The sequence below is a fragment of the Ursus arctos genome, unplaced genomic scaffold, assembly GCF_023065955.2.
Source record: "Ursus arctos isolate Adak ecotype North America unplaced genomic scaffold, UrsArc2.0 scaffold_33, whole genome shotgun sequence".
Taxonomy (NCBI): Eukaryota; Metazoa; Chordata; class Mammalia; order Carnivora; family Ursidae; genus Ursus; species Ursus arctos.
Genome location: NW_026623019.1, coordinates 9,690,681 through 9,704,403, shown reverse-complemented (window position 1 = coordinate 9,704,403; position 13,723 = coordinate 9,690,681). Strand labels below are relative to the sequence as shown.

Below are 13,723 nucleotides of genomic sequence, written 5' to 3'. Positions count from 1 at the left end.
AGTGTTCCATGATTCATTGTTTGTGTATAACACTCAGTGTGCCGTGCAATATGTGCCCTCCTGTTTCTTTAAAGGTTGGACCTAGAGTTACCATTTGACCTAGCAATTCCACACCTAGTTACACACCCACCATATCTGAAAATCTATGTTTGCACAAAAACTTTATGTGAATATTCACAGCAGCACTATTCGTAATAGTCAAAGAGTGGAAACAGCCCGGGGCGTCTGGGTGGCTCAGTCGGTTAAGCGGCCGACTCTTGATTTCGGCTCAGGTCATGATCTCAGGGTCCTGGGATGGAGCCCCATGTAGGGGTCTCCATGCTCAGTGGGGAGTCTCCTTCTCCCTCTGTCCCTACCCCCACTCGTGGATGCTCTTTCTCTAAGATAAATAAATAAATCTGTTTTTAAGAAAAGTCCACCAGTTGAAGAACGGACAAACAAAATGTGGTCTATCCACACAATGGGACATTATTTGCCAATAAGAAAGAAAGAAATACTGATACGTGGTACCACGTGGATGAACCCTAGAAACACTCTGCTTAGTGAAAGAAACCAGTCACAAAAGATGACATGTGTGTGGTTCCATTTATATGAAATATCCAGAATAGGCAAATCCAGAGAGACAGAAAGTAGGTCAGGATTGCCAGGGCTGGAACTGGAGATTATAGCTAAAAGTACAAGTGGCTTTTGCGGGTGACAAAAATGTTCTACAACTGATTGTGCTAAGACAGCACAATGTTGTAAATATTCTACAAGCCACTGAACTGCACACTTGACGTGGGTAAGCTGGATGGTATGTGAACACTATCTCGATAAAGCTGTTACACATTTATATTAAGAAACTGCTCCAAGGGCACCTGGGTGGCTCAGTCAGTTAAGCATCCAACTCATGATTTCAGCTCAGGCCATGATCTCAGGGTCGTGAGATCGAGCCCCACGTTAGGCTTCATGCTGGGTGTGGAGCCTCCATAAGATTCTCTCTCTCCCTCTCAAAAAAAAAAAAAAAATGCCCCATGACAAAAAACAATTATTATGCATTTGGTAGGCTCTCCAGAAATCTCTCTTGAATGAACGTGCCGAAGTGTTTTATGACTATTTAAAAATAATACATGTTCATTTAAATTCAAATATGTCTTTCAGGAGTAGATAGATGGCACTTGTTTTGCAGCAATGTCCCAGGAAGTGTGCCCAGACTCAACCATCCCTGGAATGGGGTGCTGATGACTTCTGAGGTCTCAGGAGCGCGGAGATGTGGGCCTCAGTGGTGAAAGCTTACCCACAGCCCCATGATGCAGGAATCCCCCTCTGCACCAACAGGACCAACTGCAAGAACCATGCGTGACTCGCTGACAGTGAGCGTGCTGCTGACTGTTAACTGTCTCCCCACACCCTCAGTGAGCCAAACCCAGAGCAGCAGACCAGCTCCAGGGTGACTCAGGACCACCAGATAATTAACTGTCACTTGGGTCCTGCAATCTGGGAAGATGACACAACCTTCCTTTGTGGCTAGAGAAACTCCCCAGAGCAGCTCCTGGTAGCGTTTACTATTTATGGCCATATTTGAGCTAATATGAAAGAGTGTGGAAAGAACAAAAAAAGAACAAGTTCCAGAGTAAAAATGGAAACCAATATTCAGGGTTGCAGGGGAGGGGACATGGAAAAAATAGATGTCTGAACTTGAGCTCTAGCTGCAAAATTAGCCTGATATGAACTGTTAAAAGAGCCAAGAAAAGAGGATACAAATGGTGAGTGTATTGGGGAAGAAACAAGGTAGAGTATTAGTGGATTTAACAGCAAAACAAATTAGCTCAACAGACAAGCTTCTCAGGAGCAGATAAAAACCAGAACCCAGCACTGACTTTCAGGCAATGGTTTTCAAGCCTTCCTCACCAGGGGACAAAAACCTCCCAAGAATAATTTAGAAAGCACATATTTTATGAGCCTTGGACTTGCGAAATGTTTGTTCTGAGGTTCCTTTGCAAAATGGAAGTAGGAATATGGTACAGAATTGGAAAAGACTCATCTGAGGCGTAGAGGTTCTGAGATGCTGTGTACTGAGCTTCTGACTTCACATCTTTGGAGATTCACTAGTATTATTTTGGAAAGGATTCAATCTCATCTACGAAAAAGCACCCCGTGGGAAACGAAACACAACTACAAAAAACCATAGTAGGTACTCCCTATGTAAAGGACAGCTGGGAGTTTGGGGTCTTTTGTTTCATTGCATTTCTAAAACAGCGCTGTGAGATAGACGTGCTACAAATAAGGAAGGAGCTGTGGCTCAAGGAAGTCAGGCATCTTTCCAGAAGTCATATAACTGGTGAGTGCGGCAGGGAGAGGATGTGCTTCTGAGTCTTCAAACTTCTTTTTTTTTTTTTTTAACTTTTTTTAAAGATCATTTATTTATTTGAGAGAAAGTATAAGCAGGGGGAGGGGCAGAGGGAGAGGGAGCAGCAGATTCCCTGCTGAGCGGGGAGCCTAATGCGGGACTCGATCCCAGGACCCTGAGATCATGACCTGAGCCGAAGGTAGACGCTTAACTGACTGAGCCACCCAGATGCCCCGGGTCTTCTTCTTAACCACTCTTATCTCCCAATACCCTACACCTTCCCAAAGTAAAGCGGTCATCAATTCGTCCAACCACTGAAGGGCTTCTAGAATGAAAGACTAATGACATTCTGACAGAGATGAAAGATCACCATGAAACTCAGCAGACCAGAGGGAGAATACCAAGAAAGTAATAGGAGGGCTTCAGGCTTTGGAACATCTGCAAGTCGGGGACCCTAAGAGAGGGACTATGTGTGAAATATTAGTCAAAATAAAAAGATCAGTAACTAGCATTACATCTAGTCCCCCGAACCCTACAGCTTCTGATTTATTTTGTTGTCTGTTCTTGGTAGAGTGTACCAGAAGATAAGAATTTGGGGATTTCAGAGTGCAACTCTTCTTAACATTACTCAGTGTCATATTTGAACTGTAAATGTTGAAATCTGCTCTGAGACTGGTCAGTTTTTGCTGTAGCCAATAAATACACAAAATCGAGAAGAAACATACTTGTAATAGCTTTCAACTTCTCTTACACAATTTACAATGATGAGACCATGACAGAAGTTGTTGCTTTTGTCACTGACCTTTTGTAATCATTCTCTACCATAAATCTTCCATTTGGATTTTGTGGGACAAGTTTTCCCACTGTTTCTTCCCCTACAAACCCATCTGGTTAAGCTCCAATCATTCCCAATGACATAAGGTCATAAAAGGGGAAACATGCCTGTACTTGAAGGGAGTGCCAAGGAAAAGGACTATCTTGCCCTGGGAACCTTTTCTGAGTCTGTAAAGAGCCCGCAGGCTGCAGACATTTCAGAAGGAAATACTGGGTCTCTATCTATGTGTCGTATTGGCCTGTCAGTTACAAGCAGCAAGAATACTGGACAGTCAGGGCCTGTGTTCGAATGCATCCTCTGCCCTGAATTAATGGTAGGTAACCTTCACCAAGCGCTTCCTTCTCTCCTGGCTGCAGGCTCTTACCTGTCTAATGAAACACTCAGAGTAGATCAGCCCTACAGACCTCTCCATCTGTCAGACACTTTGGCCCCTGGCTTTTGCCTGTTCTGGTTATTTCCTAGCAAGTACCTGTTTCTTGGTCACCGTGCCATCCACAGGGTCCACATATTCAAAGCAGTCTGTCTTTGCCACACTGTAGACGTGGTTTCCCACGGCGAACTGCTGGCCAATGAAGGACTTGTCCGTGACCAGGGCCTCCAGGTCCCTCATGATGTAATATGTTGTCTTGGGCTCTAGCCCCTCATAGTCAAACCTGGCGAGGGAAGGCAGGACACAGGGTGAAGACAAACCTAATCAGAGAGCCAGCAATGGGGTGGACCTCTCACGGTCATCTGCTCATTGGTTTTGTTTTCCTGGAAGAACGGCACAGAAAAGCACCCCAACTGGTCCCCACGCTCTTCTACCTGGCCCATAGAACCCAGGCCCTATACAGGAGCCTGAGCGATCATGTAAAAACCACATCAAGTCATGTCCTTTCTTCTAAATCCCTCCCCAAGTGCCCATCAAATTGAGAACAAGACTCTAGCCATAGGCCATAAGGCGCTGTGGGATGGGACCCCACCCATCCGCTTGACTTTGTCCCACTCTCACTCTTGTTCCCTATGCTCCAGCCACACGGGCCTCCTCTCCAATCCCCAGAGACACTTTGCCCTGTCCTGCCTTTGGACCTTTGCCATTGCTGTCTTTTCCCTCAACCTGGTGTATTCTTCCCCTTGACTACTTGAATACCTGGCACATTCTCTTTCGGCATTTTTCCAACTTAGTGTCACCTCCAGAAAGTGACCTTCTCCAACCATCCATTCGAGATGCTTCCTTCTATATCTCCCCCCTCACATCACTTCTGATACTTTCTTGTGGTAGTCATGCCAATCTGTATTTACTTGTGTATTTGTTTACTGATTTCTTATCTGCCTTTGCCCACATGAACCACAAGCTCCAGCAGGCCAGAGACCTCATCTGTTTTGTTCTCTGCTGCTTCTAGTAAGTATTTTCTAAGCAGTGGGTTGAAAGATGGGAGGAAGGGAAGGGAGGGAGGAAGGAAGAAAGGAGAGAGAGGAATCAAGGGAGGTGAAGAGAGAAGGAGGAAGGGACCTCAACGTACCATAAAACTCTCTTGGAAACTTGGAAGAAATACCACAATTGTTCCATTAAAAAGAAGTCCTCCTAGCCAAGAACATCAAATGTAACAATGGAGCTGGGAGGTGATTAGAAAAAAAAAAAAAAGACTAAAAATAACACCTATCTCATTTGTTGCTGTGGTTAAATACCATAATGCATATCAAGTAGTTGGTCCAGTGCCAGACACCATTGCTTAAAGCTATTAATTGATTTTTTTTTAATTTTATTTATTTATTTGACACAGAGAGAGCACAAGCAGGGGGAGCCACAGGTAGAGGGAGAGGGAGCAGCAGCTCCCTGCCAAGCAGGGAGCCCGATGTGGGGCTTAATCCCAGGACCCTGGGATCATGACCCGAGCCAAAGGCAGATGCTTAATTCACTGAGCCACCCAGGCGCCCCAAAACTATTAATTGATTTTATTCTTAGTCACTACCATAAAGAAACTGTAGAGTCTTTCCCAGTGTCAGTCTTGACCCAGACCAAATGGCATGCCCAGGGGGGTCTCTTTAAGAAGGAAGCCCTTGAGGGGCAGCTGTGCCCAAATGGCTACGGTGGGATCTCACACTGGGCTCTGTGTAACACAGGGACAAGATGTGAGTTCCCAGCCAACTGAAAGAAGGAAGACTTGAATCAGTGTTACTACTTTTTCTTCACCCAAGATCTTTTAAGACTTTTGGTAAACATCAGGGTATTAGCCAAAATGGAAAACATGGAATAATGCCATTTCTAGCAGTGGGTCTCCTGTCCCTGTTTCTCTGTCTTGTAATCTCTCCCTCCTACACAGATGTGCCCTCCCCAGCCTCAGAAACAAAACAACCAGGAACTATCTCAGAACATTCTCCACAGTGGATGTGTTCTGAGCCTAAATTCTCTTTAAAGATAGTCTTATGGGGGAAGATCAAGACCCAGCTAAGCAGAGAGGGGCAGGAGGATGGGATAAAGGGTTTATTAGGATACAGAGGGGCACTGAAAGAGATTCAGAAGTTGAGGAAATCCACTCACATAACAGATCACGTTGAGTCTATAGCTGAGGTCGTCAGCCCAGCCTGCCCAAATGCTCATCTTCATATACAAGCGGACCTTCCTGTGGTCCCGCCTCCACTACCGCAAACCACTCCCTCTGACCACCACAACACACTTTCAAGGGAGGAAATCTTTCAATGGGGAGTTCCTTCTGGGGTCCACTCACACAAGGAAAATCATCTGGGTTCCCAGATACGACTTCAGGCTCAGAAGTAGTTAAACCAAAACTGTTTGATTATCTCCTCCCCACCAAAAAGAACAGGCTAGAAGTCATTTATTTCATAAGGATCTCTCAAGCTGTTATCTGCTGGAGGTTGAAAAAAGTGTTTACCTTTCGTTCTACCTATTCCCTCCTCCCTTTTTCTTTATCTCTGGGATCTTTTTGGACAGAAATCTGAAACATAAGTCAATGTTCTACAAGAATTTAGATCTCCATTGCCTTATATTCTCAAATATGGTATTTGTTATGAAAAAAGTAATTATCATGTAAGCTGTTGGTCACAAAAAAATGAACTATATTATAAATACACTTATCATAACACCATGTCCTCAAAACACTGGCAGAAAGCTAGATAATCATTGCACAAATTATGAGGAACACATCCCTAACTCAAAGTGATCTCACCAAGCCAGAGGTTGGCAATCATAACATATTTTATCAGGTTGGACTTTCTTGGAACAGCTTCATGCAATAGAAAGGTATGTTGTGCCAATTACTTCCCTGATATGCCAAAAAGGCCCACAAGAATCAGGATTTTTTGGCACTCGTTAGAAATACTAGTAAGTTAAACAAATGCCCACCTGCCTTCAGAGTATTTTATGATAAAAGGACTCATTGGAGGTGGTTTTCAGGCTATTACAAACTCTGCCTTCTTGATTAAACAGGGAAGAAAAAAAAAAAGACCATAATGGCACTGTCAACATTTCCCAGAGCACTGTAATCTTTCTGACAGTAATGAGTCCTATCACAGGCTTTCTTATACTCTGATATTTATCTAAGTAAATGACTTCTTAAGAGAAGAAACAATCACCTTATAAGGGAAGTCTAAAGCTTTCTTTCTCTTTCTTAAGCTCTTGAAACATAACCAAACATCCTAAGTAGTTAACTATTCATAAACGAAGCGAAGGAGCCACAGTTTCTGTTTTCCATACACAGGGAGTCTCTGAGGATACCCAAGGATGCCCTTGCCCCATCCCCAGGTTCTCCACAGTTAACATCCTTGCCTACCACTGCTCCCCCAAAACTGGGGCTTGGGACTAGGAACACAAACCTAGCATATCTAGGTACACATATCTAGAAGGCAACCATACAGCCAGAAGACTCTGCCCTCTCACTTATTTCAAAAACAGGAAAGTGATATAGACCCCCAACCTGAGCGCTTAGCCACTGACCTTTGCCCTTCCTCCCTCCCAGGGTAACAGTTCCCTCTTCTGTATCCCCTTTCACAGGGACAAAACTTTACCAAAATCTGGGGCTCCTGAACCACGTGGCCCCTTCAGAGGGCACCTTAGACATTGTTGGACCCTCAGCGGGCAAGTGAGACAGAGGGAAGGTGAGAATTACAAAAGCAGTCCCACCTGTCACAGCTTTGTCTCTGCCTCCCTCCCTTGATAATTATGGGTGGAGAACTAACAAGGAGAGCCCCGGGTTGGACTATACAACTGTCATGGGCACCAAAGGACTTTGAAGATTCTGCAGTTTAGAGTCCCTCTGGAATGGCTGCCCACCTTACAGGCACTGATGAAAAGATTACAGAGGAATGTCACTAGGGGAGGGGAAATTTATGCCTTCCAGTTTGGATGTCCTTGACAGGACCCCCAACCACCTATCAGGGGCTCCAACCCCTGTGTTCCTCAGATTGTCCTGAAAGCTGCTTCCTTCTTAAGGTTCTAGTCCACCACTTTTCTCTAAGAGCAGTTGCCCAGGGTCCCTACCCTTCTCACCTGCAATAATAGTGGCGGCCAAATTTGGCCCAGTGATCTCGGACGATTTCCTCCACACTCTGCTTCCGGGCAGCCAGAATGGAAAGCCAGACCAAGACAGCCCAGAGGCCATCTTTTTCCCGGAGGTGATCAGAGCCTAAGGAAGAAAGAGGTATTCTGCTGAGGAATTGTTCCTGGGGGAAAAGTAAAAGCTAAATGAACTTGAAGACCAGTTAGCAATTGAATATTGAAATGGCTGGATATATTTATCCATTGTGATAAATATATGTCCCATAGTATACTTGCATTTCCAAAAGAATCCAACTGAAATTCAAATAACTAAAATAACATCAAAAAATAAAAAATACAATCCTGGAAGTTGTTGAAAGTATCAAAGAGCCAAGCTGACATCACATTTGCCCAATGGTATCATTCATTCAGTCAGTAATTTGGTGATCCTTACAATATACCAAGCACTGGTCTAGGGACTAGGGACACAGCAGTGAAAAAGATAGCTCTTTATTCATAAAGCTTGAATTCAAGTAGGTAGAGACAGGCAACAGAAAAGTAGACAAGAGAACAAGATGCATTAAATTAGGACAAGGGCTATGGAAAAAGTCACAGAGTATGACATCAGCAAAAACTGTATTACCTAGAGTAGTGTAGTTTATCTACAAGAGGGCTAGTGGTGGCTTTCCCAGAAGACATGTTCACCCAGAACCTGTGGATGTGACCTTATTTGGGGAAACAGTCTTGCAGATATAATTAAGGATTCTGAGATGAGATCATCCTGGGTTATCCAGGTAGGCCTTAAATCCAGTGACAAGTGTTCCTCGAAGGAGAGGAGAAATACAAAGGAGCAGGTGACAAAAAGACAGAGACAGAAATTATGCTGCCACCAGCCAGGGAATGTATGGATCCACCAGAAGTTGGAAGAGGCAAGGAAGGATTCTCCCCTAGAGCCTTCAGAGGAAGGATGACCCTGCCAACACCTTGATTTTGGATTTACGGCCCCCAGGACTATGAGAGAATAAATTTCTGTTGTTTTAAGCCACCCAGTTTCTGGTAATTTGTTATGGCAGCCTTAGGAAATGCATACAGTTGTCGTGGTCAGCTCTGTCGAGATGATGACATCTGAGCTGACTCATGACAAGGAGTCGGCCATGCTGAGATGTGGGGACAAAGCATTCCAAGCCAAGAGACAGCAGCCACAAAGTCCCCGATGCAGGAATAAGCTGGAAAACTTAAGCCTACAGCTACTCTATAGAAAGAGAGGCAGTCATATTGTGGCATTCACATGAATGATGAGTGCCAACTGAACTGGTAGGTTTCTGTGCAGAAAGAACCAGAAGGAAGTGTGAGAAGCCCACTTAAGCACCTGTCTATTGGCCAACTCTAAGCTCTCTCCAACGTGAGTAAAGCCCTGAATACAAGGCACTTGTAGCAGAGTAAGGAACATGGTGTAACAGGAAAAGCATGGGAAGGCTTTGGAATGAGGGTTTGAAACCAAACTCTGCTACTTCCCATGGGTGTGAGAAGTTGTCGCAAAGTTATCAACCTTTCTGAGTCTCAACTTCTAATCTGTAAAAGGAGGACACTGTCACCAATCTTGTGGAGTTGTCCTATCAATTTAACCGAATTCAGAGGGCAGGCTCTTGAGTCAGTCTGCTCATGTTCAAGTTCTGGCTCAACCACTTCCCTTTGTGTGACTGGCTGTTGTCATCTGCAGCATAGGGACAATGGTGGCTCTTACCCCACAGAGTTCCTGTCAGGATGAAGCGACTAAACATGCCTAGGTATCTAGAGCACTGACTGGATGTCTCAAGTGGTTGCTGGTGCTATTAATCTTATCGTTGGTAATTCACACAACACACCAACGTGGTGCTGATTCCTTAAGACACACTTTAAGGCAGATTGTTCTCAGTTATTCATATAATGTTATCCTCTGACACTAGCAATAACCATATCATAGGAAAGGGGACTGGGACCAGGGGCTGGACCATCGCTTCTTGCAACAGAGCAATGAGAATGGACAAGAACATTCTTCAGTGTCAGGGCTATGAAACATACACAGAAAATCAAAAAAGGAGACCCAATGTCACAAAGCTATTTAAACCTTGGAAGTGGGATGAAAAAATACTTTAGTTAAGTTACACACTTTTGACAACTTCTCAATGCAGCTATGAGCCCTTTACTCTTGTCACATGTATGTGTTAAATGCTCTTCCTCGAAAAGGAAAACATACAACCTTGAGAGGGCAGTGAAGATATTTAGAAGGAAAAACAATCAGTTTTTGGTTCTTCCTCTATGCTGATCAATGATCTGCTGATGACACTTTCAGACGTCTGGTTGCCGCTGCCTCTAGGTTGAGAGGACCCCAGGCATTAATCATCACACTGTGGGGTGACTCTCGTCTTATCCAGCGAACTCTTCACACTGCTACAAAAATGGAAGAAGTTTGGAAGATGCTGGGCTGGCTCCACGGCTAAGTGCCAAAAAAAACAAGTCTAGGAAACCCTGCCAAGTGGGATAATTTCAAAACCTTTTGTCCTTTTATAGCCGAAAAATCACTTTTATTTACTGGCTAGAGAAAAATACTCTTTTGTTTTAAAACATGGGCTTTGCATACCTTGCATTTCCAGCTGGATTACATTACCTGTAGATAGAACCATTAGATGCTATTAACTCAGTGAAATAAGATGTCATAATTTAGTGGTCGAAGAAACATAAAGTTCTTTTAAGCAGGATTTAAAAAAAACAAAAAAACAACACCTCGCCCATTTGTCGCCAACTCCATAGTAGATTGTGAGCTGGCTTGGATATACTTGCCTACAAGCTGAACATCTGCCAAAATTCATAAGGGCCAATGATCTAGTAAAATGAATTGTGCTCTTTACAGCCTTTTGAGGTGGGGATAGATACACTGATGATGTTGCATTTACACACGTTTCCATTGGAAGCTCATAGTATGCTTTGGAGAGGGTGCTGGGGTTACAACCCTCCTTTTAATAATTCTTTAAAGCAAATGAACTATAATGCCATATTGGTGACAAGTAAATTAAACAAGAAATGCAGAAAACACAAAGGTATCAAATGGTTTTCTGAAACCCCACAATAAACAGTATAAACAGAGGGGAATGCTGTTCACACTATATATTATAGGACTAACATACTTCATATTTATAAATATTTTATGAGTCAATAAGAAAAAGAGACACCCTGATAGAAAACTGTGTGGAAGGGCACAAACTTTCAAGAGAAAAACATTAATAGTTAAAAAACATTTGAACAAATATTCGGTCTCACTGTGGTCAAATCCATAAAGTGGGATCATATTTGGAGACTGCCAAATTAGCAAAGGTCATTTAGGGGAGGGGGAATACCTAACACCAGTAAAGTGTTAGTATAAATGTGTACAGTTTGATAGCATAATTTGGTAATAATAATCAATAGTTTTAAAGTATCACCCAGCTTTGGACCCAGCTCTTCTATTTTTTTTAACCCTTAGCCATAAGGACATTTACTAAAGTAGCTAAGAGAAGAGAGGAAAATTGGAAAAATAATTGCTGATCGTTAAACATCAGGATAATTGTGGTACATCCATCCAAAAGCTTGTTTAGATGTTTTCATAAATGGAACAAATCAGTTTACCAAGGAAGTATATTCAGTATATTTTTGTAACAATATATACGTAGATATGTCTATATGTATGTGCACAGGTAAACAACAGGAAGACCACCTAACCACTAACAATATCTCTGAAATGGTAGAATCGCAGGTGTTTTCTTCTTCTTCTGCCTTATTTCCAGAAGAAACATGTATTTTTTCATTATAAGACAAAAAGTCTTCGGTGGTGGGTAGAAATTCACATTTGAGGCCATTCAATTCCATTTACCAAAGAGCTAGTTGGAATATTAAAGGGATCATCACCACTTATGAACAGGTGATGAACTTTGAACCTGTCAATCACCCCACTTCTTCCACTGAGTAACAGCTTTTCAGAGCATAGAGACTGAACATGACCCCCCTCCATGTGAGTCTCACAGGTCTTGGGATTAGGATCAGGATTGTCCCGGAGGGTTTCAGTAACTAACAGCAGTTGAGGCTGGGGAAGAAGGTGTGCAGCTAAGCTGTCAACACTGGCCTTGGGGGAAGCCGGGGAAGCTTACTTGGCAGCCTACCTTTAGCTTCACAGCAAAATGGAATGAAAAGCACGGGGAGTCCCCTCTGCTCCCTGTCCTCACACAAACACAACTTCCCCCACTATCAACATTCCCCAGTAGAGTGGGACGTTTATTATAACTGTTGAACCTACACTGACACATTATTATCACCAGAAGACCATAGTTTATGCTAGGGTTCACTCCTGGTGTACCGTTAATGATTTGGACAAACATGGCAAACTACTAATCTTTTTGCCATCTTCATAGTTATGCTTTTTCCATCTTATCATATAGTTGGACTCACACAGTATGGAAACTTCGCAGTTTGGCTTTTTTCACTTAGTAAAATGCATTTAAGGTTCCTCCATGAATTTTCATGGCTTGATAGCTCATTTCTTTTTAGCATTGAATAATACCAGTGCAATTTTTGAAGCTTGCTTCCTCTGGAATACTGGCCACTTGGTTGGGGACCTTGCCAGGAGATTTTAGCCATATTCCCAAAGCCCAAAGGTACCATTCACCTTGCTTTCCTCCATCCAGCCCAGCCCAGCCCAAAGCCCGGAGAAGCTTCATTCCCATCCCGATACCAGAAAGAGGGCACTCAGCTCTTTCCCACCATGACTCCAGCAAAAATAGGTACAAAAAAGAGGGTCTTTTTTTTTCCTCCTCAGAAATATGCCTATCCTCCCCTCCACCCAAATTTGACTTTGAATTTTCTCAAGTTTTAAAACTGTATGACTTTCAGCTAGGCAGTACACCAGTAAATATAGTGGCCTCGTGAAAGATAAGGGGGAAATAAAGAGCGTACTCAGTCTCAAAGGGATTTTCTTCGAATGGAAATCCCAGCATGGGCAAATCAATTCAATAAAACATGACACAAGGGCCTAACAGATCAAGTCATCTCAGCTGAGACTCAGATCAGGAACGTCTGAACTTGTCAATTAGGAAAACAGACCTCATTTTGCACCTTTTGCAGGCCCCATGCTGGAACAGGGGTTATGATTCTCAATCCAGGCTGCACATTAGAATCACCTAAAGAACTTATAAAAATACCAAATGCCAACGCACAGGCCTCATTCCTGACCATTAAAACGCACGTATTGCATGGTGCACTGGGTGTTATATGCAAATAATGAATCATGGAACATTACATCAAAAACTAAGGATATACTGTATGGTGACTAACATAACATAATAAAAAATTATTATAAAAAATAATTTTAAAAAATAAAAAAATTTAAAAATTTAAAAAAATAAAATGAGAATTTTTGGCAATGGGACCTGGGCATCGTTTTTTGTTTTGTTTTGTTTTGTTTTGTTTTTTATGTTCCTCGAGTGATTCTCATGGACAACTGGGGTTGAGAGCCATTGCTTTAGGAGAAGAATAATCAAAATAGGTCCATGTTAGGGGCAGACTGCTTAGGGGTAGCGAATTAGGCCTCTTCCTCTTTCTGTCCAGATTTGGTGCTAAATGACCAGTGGCCACTGGTCTCTAGTTCAGTGGACACCGCAGGCCCTTCTCGGGTGGGTGGTTCTTGCTGGAGCCAGTGTCAGGATTATGGTTTCTCCCTGCCCTTTTCGTCTGGAAAACTTGCAAGGGTTTTGTCAACTTTGGGGTAACCAACTCGTCCCCGTTTGTCTGGGACCTTCCTGATTATAGCAGTAAAGGTCCCACCCCTCAGAAAACCTCTTAGTCCCAGGCACACCAGCATGGGTGGTCATCTAATAAGAAGGGCCACTCACTCGAATCGGTCCCTGATGGTTTTTAGGATTCATGCGTGTTTAGCACATGCTGTAGCACCACTGTCCCTGGAACAGGAAATGACAGGAGGCACGTGCACTTGCTCTCGGAGGATTACAAAGCCGGATAAATTCCATTCTTAGAAGAATCGCAGCAAGGCACCAGACACTAGACTCAGTATCTCACACAT

The 13,723-nt window shown here is 43.2% G+C and overlaps 1 protein-coding gene across 1 annotated transcript in view; it reads right to left on the bottom strand.

Annotated features, from left to right (window-relative positions):
* Nucleotides 1-13,723, bottom strand: part of PGM5 (phosphoglucomutase 5) — a 190,350-nt gene that overhangs the window by 50,168 nt on the left and 126,459 nt on the right. The window contains exons 8-9 of the mRNA XM_026519317.4: nucleotides 7,651-7,786; nucleotides 3,634-3,817 (exon numbers count right to left, since the gene is read on the bottom strand). Coding sequence (XP_026375102.1) covers nucleotides 3,634-3,817; nucleotides 7,651-7,786 — 320 coding nt within the window. The remainder of the gene's footprint in view (nucleotides 1-3,633; nucleotides 3,818-7,650; nucleotides 7,787-13,723) is intronic.